The 7,804-nt window shown below is 27.4% G+C and overlaps 1 protein-coding gene across 2 annotated transcripts; it reads left to right on the top strand.

Annotated features, from left to right (window-relative positions):
• The first annotated feature begins 4,348 nt into the window (after positions 1-4,348).
• Positions 4,349-5,887, top strand: LOC125863342 (vascular-related unknown protein 1-like). Of its 2 annotated transcripts, XM_049543531.1 has the most exons (3): positions 4,349-4,751; positions 5,250-5,306; positions 5,677-5,887. In XM_049543531.1, exons 1-3 carry the CDS (start codon positions 4,410-4,412, stop codon positions 5,797-5,799), a joined length of 522 nt encoding a protein of 173 aa, XP_049399488.1. In that variant the 5' UTR covers positions 4,349-4,409; the 3' UTR covers positions 5,800-5,887. The 2 variants fall into 2 exon arrangements, with proteins under 2 accessions (XP_049399488.1, XP_049399489.1); XM_049543532.1 differs by lacking the exon at positions 5,250-5,306.
• The last annotated feature ends 1,917 nt before the right edge of the window (positions 5,888-7,804 follow it).

The raw sequence follows: 7,804 nt of genomic DNA, 5'->3' as shown, positions 1-7,804 counted from the left end.
CCCCCCCCCCCCCCCCCCCCCCCCACCCCCAAAAAAAAAATTAAGTTTAGTTTTAAAAAATATTTTCAATTTCAATTCAAAAATTATTTTCTACTCTCTATAAAAAAAGAGATATTTTCTCAAAAATAATTTTCATTCATACATCAAACATTAAAAAATCTTTTTTAGAAAATATTTTCTATTCACCAATCAAACATGAAAAAATAAGTTAAAAAATTACTTATTTTCTAGGAAAACATTTTCCTTCATACCAAACACACCCTTAAACTTTACGGACGTATAAACATCCCCTTTAATAACTTTCGAGTGAATTAAGTATCACTCTGAGAGTATAATACCACTCTCACACACCACATCATAGCCATGTAAGCACCACATCATTAAGTTTTATTTTTTTTATTCACATTTTTCCTTAAATACTTTTTAAAATTCATTACATAATCAATTAATTTATTATAAAAATGCATTTCTTTAATCAAAATTTAAAATATGGAGTCATTTTCATAAATTTTAAATATTTTAAACAAGTGGGCCCCACTTTTTAATACCTTCTCTTCTATGCAAATTAATTTCTTAACTAAAAAATTTATTTTCTAAAATCAAAGATTAAAATGTTGAACCCCTTTTCATTAATTTAAATATTTTTAACAAGTGGGCTCCACTCTTAAATTTCTCCTCTTCTACGCCTCGTCCTTTCTCTCTTCTTTGTTCATTTTCACCATTTTCGGTCAAAAAATCGTCCATTTTCAACCTTTAATGGTTGTTTTTTTTCTTACAATTCACCAGTTTTGAAAAAAAATTAACATATTAATTTTTTTTCTTAGAACTCTCTTCCTCCCAACCCCACTCCCACAAATCTGCCATTGGGAGAATGAATCTTTTGAAAGTATTTTATTTTATTTTTTTGACAAAATGGGTCACTCAAACAACAAAATTTATATTGAAATCGAAGTAAAAAATATGAGGTTGGTGTTGGATTTTGTGGATTACTAAAAGGCTGATGGAATGGAAGTACGGTGCAGAGGTGAGTTATAAAGATGAAGAAAGAAATCACTAATATGGGAAAAAAATGATATAAGAGTGCTTCAATGGAGAAAAAAGTATTTGGGGAAGACAACAAAATAAAGAGTGAAAAAAAATTATTTTTTTTTTTAAAAAAAAATGGGATCCGCAATTTTTTTTTACCTCTAAATTAGAAATTTTACATATTTTTTAAAAACTTAATTTATAAAAAAATATTGAAAATATTAATTATATAGTAGCCAATAAAAAAATGACATGTGCACAATTTTATAATTCATATTTTCATTTTTAACTTTTCACTTGCTTTTAGGAGAATGGATTCACTCTCTCTACCACATCAACCTTCAGGGATAATTAATTCACTTGAAAGTTATTAAAAGAGTATTTAAACATTCGTATAGCTTAATTGCTAAAGTAAATTGTGCTGCCAAGCTCAGAGGGTTTTATGTATTTTCTCATTTAAATTCCTTCGTGTGCGGTTTGAATGGCTTCTTTTTAATCGTTTCATATATTTTATAGTTTCCATTAAACAATAAACAATTAAACATTCCTCTTATTTATTAAAAGGATACATTGTTGGCCAATAGTTTCTTCCCAATTATAAATTGCACAAATTAAGAAAATATTAGCATGATTCATGTAGCTTTTCCCAAGTAAACCTAATGTTTTTTTTTTCAAACATTAAAATAATTATACAAAATAAAGAGTCACAAGGTCATTAGCACCTTTTTATTTAGACAAGTTGGGAATGGTACTATTTATTTTGACAAGTATGTGGCCGACAGATGTTTGTCTTTGTCAATTACTCCTTCCGTCATACCGCTACAATTTCTGTCACAATCTCAACGTATATTGCATTAGGTAAGCCTGTCATAACCTCGGCGTAAATAACATTAGGCAAGCCGTATGCGACAAATTCGACTCAAGATACATTGAGAGGGGATCGATCATGAGTCATCATGTGGATGACCACCCTCCAAACTAACTGAATCATCCTGAAGGACCTCCGTTGTAATTTATAAGATGTGATTTGATACTAATTTTAAGAAAAGTATATTTATTAATTTTTGGAATTTAAGGTCTTCGAGATATGTAATATATATGTGCTTGAGAATTTTTTTGAACCTGTGATTTAGAATATATCACATTATTTGTATAGCTATAGCTTCTTTAAGACAAAATAATTATTTTAATGAAAAATTTAAAAGTAGATCAAACTAATACTAATAAATAAAGAATTAATTAAGCTATATATACATCGTTAATAAACGTATCAAATAGTGAGTTTGATTGAATTTGAACGGATCAAAATGAGATGTGTCAATCAATGAGTGAAACATTAACCTGTATAAAAGTTACTTAAATTGCAGTGATTTGAATCAAGATAAGCTATAAATAAGTAGGTCATAACCTAACTCGCTCAACTCTTACCACATCTAATTCTATTGTTTCTTTTCTATAATTTGTAATTTTGTATTGTTATCAAATTCATATTTTCCTCTTTTATTATTATGACTAGGGGTGTTCACGGTTTGGATAAAAATCGATCCAAATCGAAAAACCAAACCAAATCGATAAAATAAAACCGATTTTATTTGAGTTTGGTTTGGTTTGGTTTTAGATTTTTGAAAATCGATAGTGTTTGGTTTGGTTATGGTTTTATTCGAAAAAACCGAAGAAATAATCAAACCGAACCGAACCGAACCGAACCGATGAATTATATACATATATTTTATTAATATACATACTTAATATACTGTTTTTTATAAACAATTCTAAAGATCTTATAATATTTCCATTAAAATTTCTTTATAGTTTACTTATTGAAAGCAAAAATGTCCAAGATGAAACATTTATCTTATTGATTTCATGTATATGAGTGTCTATGACAATTTTTGTGGGACTGAAAATGTTATTGTCTCTTCCTTCTAGGCCAATATAGTGAATTTTAAAGATTTATTGATAGTAAATTTAGTGATCGAAAGTTCAGTAATTTAAGTCATTTTAAGTATTTTTTGTTTAGAATGTATTGTTGTCACTTTTTTCATATTTTAAATGAATTGTTTCTTTTATTTTTGTGTATGGTTAATAACCGAATAACCGAACCAAACCAAACCAAAATCGATAATCACTAAACCGATAAATGTATATTATATTTGGTTTGGTTTGGTTTGGTTTGGTTTTGATAATTTTAAAACCGATTAAGTTGGTTTGGTTTTGGTTTTGACCAATAATCGATCCAAACCAACCCGTGAACACCCCTAATTATGACTATATATTATCTAATATATAAAATAAAATATATTTTGATAAAATAATTCATAAGTCAATTTAAATAGCTTATTTAGCCCAAATCAATTCAAACTCTTAAATATAATTTAATTGGACAAATCAAATTAAACTAAATTAATAAATATTAGTCATTAACCCACTCGAATTTAGATGAATCGACCAAATCATATTTTCATGTAAAATAAAGCAAATAGTAGCACTTTAATCAACAAGGTCAACTAAATATCCCTATCTTCCTTGAAAAGTTCTTTTCCATTTCTGCACGTTATCTCTTTTGTTTGTTCTCACTTTTGTTTTTCCCTTTTCTTTCTTACTTTTTGGTTCTTTGGCCATGAGTTTTTTCTAAAAAAAATCTGAGTTTTACTTCAAAAAATATGTTTATCATAAAATTAAAATTAAAATTTATAATATTTAGAAGGCATGATCGATATATATATATATATAATTTTTAATTTGGCTTTCGTTTGCATTTATATCCTTTAACTTTGAGTGTGCACATACATTTAAATTTGTATGAAATTGAACAAGTAGACATATACGTCCTATGTGACATTCTACGTGGCGTCTTACATGTATTATGTCATATAGGACGTGTGTATCTACTTGTTTAATTTTAATATAAATTTAAGTGTTTATTTATGCGCATCCAATTAAAATTGGAGGACATTGCAACTAAAATCAAGTAATTAAAATGTCATGCTTATGTACATACACGCCTTTTGAGAAATTTTAAAAACACCACGAAATTGTTTACACTCCATATTACTCATAAATATTTACTCATAAATATTAACCACTTTAATATGTATTCATGATTAAACACAGTTATAATATTTAAATTTCATTTTTTACTTTAAATTTTTTTTTTTTTCATTTTTCACAACTAAACATAGTAAAATAACAATTTAAATGAAGCAATTGATTTTAACTTCATTCACCTGTCCCCACACCAAGATTCCATGTGCCCCTTTTTCTTTTCCTTCCTATTTTCCTCAATATATATACTATATGATATATCCCCTCAAACAATATAATATCAACTCAATCTCACAAAACACATATTCCAATTTCCAAGAACTCAAAAATCAAGAATAATGAACCAAAGTGAAAATAAATCATCATCAACAAATGAAGATGAACAACAAGAAGAAAGTGGATGGACAACTTATTTGGAGGATTTTTCATTAATGAATAATCAAAGGGAAAATTATGATGATGATAATTTTAGCCCTAATAATTATTCTTTATTATCTGATGCTGCTTCTAATATTGCTCCATGGAATAACAATAATTATTGTAATATAAATTACAATAAATTAGTTATGAATGATGAATACTCTCCCAAGAAGTTGAATTTGAAGAAATTACCAAGAAACAAGAAAATCAATGATCCTGATTTGGAAGACACTGCTAGCTCACCTGTCAATAGTCCTAAGGTACTTATTATCTTTTTTTGTTTTTTCACCATAATTGAACTGCATGATCATCTCATCTGATTATTTAAAACGGTATTAAAAAAAACACATATTTATGTTTTTCAGAATGTTATGAGGCTGATTTGTTTTTATGGGGGTAAACATGTGAAAATATTAGTTTCTTTTTTATGAAGGTGAGATTTAAAAATCGAACTTCATGTTTGATATGATACATGCAATTGATACCATATATATGTGGTAGTCATGAGCGTTTACTAGCCACTTTTTGATCTTGTGTATCTGAAAAATAGCAATTGTCATCGAGTTTTAAATTCCACAGGAGGTGAGATTTTACTCGCGTAATTTGAATCTCCGTGACAATTATTACCAATTTTTAGTTATAGAGGTTGAAAGTAGGCTATGGTTAGATTGAACACACTTATAATTGCTTAATACACTAATTATATTTTTATGTATTCAACATCTAATTGTATTGATATCTTGTGTGATTATCAATAGGTAAGCAAGATGGAGATCAATTACAGAAGAACAAAAAATAGCACTGGAAATTTTATGGTAATATATCCTACAAATCAGGTCGGATTGAATTTGGGCAAATTAAAAATGAATAAGATATAAGCTGATAAAGTATCTAACCCGCCCCTGATCACACCTCACTACTAAAGTTACTATCTTTCATGAGGTAGAAAACCAACGTAATTAAAGTAGTCAATAATCATAGTTTATTGATGGATTTAGGCTTGTTGAAAATTAGATTGCGGCATCCTTGATTAGATTAAACTAGATATGTCGATTTTTTTCTGACATTCTATTTAAAATGGATAAAAAATGGATCGAGTGATGAATACTATAGGTACCCACATAATAATATATGTTTTTTTTTTTTAATATTTTCATAATTTTTGGTTATTTGATGATATTGTAGGGAAATGATGGTAGCTCAAGACAATTTCAAGAAGTGCACAAAGTGGAAAGAGGCTATACAGATTTGAAGAAGAAAGGACTTTGTCTTGTGCCTTTATCTATGTTAGTCAACTACCATGGTTGATTTTTCCTCTCTTTATTTCTCTCCATGTAAATAAAAATCTTGCTTTTATTTTTTAAGTATATAAATATAAAAGATCATTATGTAATTATATAGTGAAGTCCCATTTCATCTATATTGTTTGGACTCTAAAGATGTCAAGAGATTATGTGTATCGAATTCTTCTAAACTAGTGTCTTTTTGGAGAATTTGACACGTGCAACATAGAAAATGAAAAGTCTGCACAACTTGATGTTTCACCATTATATATCCCTGTAAAAACTTCTCTAGAAAAGGAAAAATAGAAGGAAAGTAGTGAAATTGTTGAATTGTTTTTCTTGATTCGATGTGCGATATCTGCTTTGGAGCTCTAGCCAATTCGAATTTATGCAAATATGGCGATATACTGTACTTTTTGGCAAAATACTTTTAGTTTTCGCTTGGCAAAAATTATTTTTCTCATACTTTCCAATAAGTTTGTAAAAGTAGTTAATTACTCTGGTTCAATTTATTTGTCAAAGGTTTTTTCTACACTTTCATTAAGAAAATACTAACTAAATGTGTAATTTGACCAAATTAATCTTATTTTTTTTTTCAATCTCAATTTACTACTATTCTTTTTTTTGTCCAGCACATTTATCTCTCTACTCTACGTATTTATTAAGTAAATGTACATGTGGTAACTATCATAAATTATATGATTTCTGAAATAACAACTATTTTGGACTAGTGATTTTAGTAAATATGACAATTAAAAATGGATCGGAGGAGTATATTTACTTGCAAATTAGGAGTGTTGATATAAATAAAGGGAAAAGGTCTAAATTCATCAGTAATGTACTAACTTGTATTGCTTAATTTCCCCCTTTATTATATTTTGTCATCAATTTATATTCTTTCTATTGATAAATTGTCTTGTATTTAAGCTTGAAATTAATAGAACTCCAATATATAAAATAAGTGGACTCAACTTGTCCAAATTTGAATAAAGAGGTACAAATTTAGTTTAAAATTACCCTCAGATTGGAACTTTATTTGATATTAAAGGCAGACAAAAAATGAGACTTTTCCTAACATTGAGATTATTATTAGACAAAACGTTTAACACAAGGCAAAGTTGCTCAATTTCAATTAATAGTAAAAGATAATTTGATCATTTTTCCAGAATAAAAAAAAGAAATGCTTAATGTCATTTTCAAGTTTAAATTATATTTAGAAAACTGATTATGTATAATTAATTAATTTAAGACCCCTCCATGTGCATACACATTTAGCAAGTGAGGACAGGTGATTTCTATATTGAAAAATGAGTCAGATATAATCTCCGATTCCAAGAGTCTATTTGAAATAATATTTTTATTCCATAAAGATAGAATTAAATTCGTGTATATTTACCTTATTTATGAAATCACATTGATAATTGTTTTTATTGTATGATTTAGAAATAGTTCGTATGATGAGTTGATGACTATAATGATGACATAATTAACAACAAATGGACTATAATAGTTCAACTAATCTGAAGATAATATATTGTCAAATATATTCCTCCAAAATACCAAACAGAATCATTTGCAAATCTGCATATATTTTTAAAAAATATATTATCAATTTAAGTGTTACGATCCAAATTTGTAAGCCATGAAAGGCACACAGAGAACAACTATCTAATACTCCCGTTGTTTGGAAAAAGTCTTATTTTTGTGAAAAAAGAAATTAAGTGTATCGAATAATAATATTAAAATTTCATAAAATAATAGAGTCAACAACAAATGTTACAAGTTTGAATATCTATATGCAGGCTATGAATTATCAAGTTCATTCAATCATTTGATTCAATGAACCAACTCATAGATTTGTTTCTTGATTTATGTCATCATCGAGTCCAAACCACAATATACTATGCATGCCGTATTTGTTTGAAGTTTAACACTTTATGCTATCATTGACATAATTTCATATTACGTATCGTTTGTTTAACTCAACGAATCTCATATATTTGTCTTTTTGATCTATATCATACTATACC

This window comes from Solanum stenotomum, chromosome 4, assembly GCF_019186545.1.
Source record: "Solanum stenotomum isolate F172 chromosome 4, ASM1918654v1, whole genome shotgun sequence".
Taxonomy (NCBI): Eukaryota; Viridiplantae; Streptophyta; class Magnoliopsida; order Solanales; family Solanaceae; genus Solanum; species Solanum stenotomum.
Note: the sequence above shows the minus strand (reverse complement) of the source record. Positions and strands in the feature narration are given on the sequence as shown.

What these genes read in the sequence shown, in the direction of transcription:
- LOC125863342 (XM_049543531.1), top strand. Translation starts at nt 4,410, where the DNA reads ATGAACCAAAGTGAAAATAAATCATCATCAACAAATGAAGATGAACAA. An exon ending in CACCTGTCAATAGTCCTAAG is followed by an intron (nt 4,752 to 5,249) that starts GTACTTATTATC and finishes GATTATCAATAG; the next exon opens with GTAAGCAAGATGGAGATCAA. An exon ending in ATAGCACTGGAAATTTTATG is followed by an intron (nt 5,307 to 5,676) that starts GTAATATATCCT and finishes ATGATATTGTAG; the next exon opens with GGAAATGATGGTAGCTCAAG.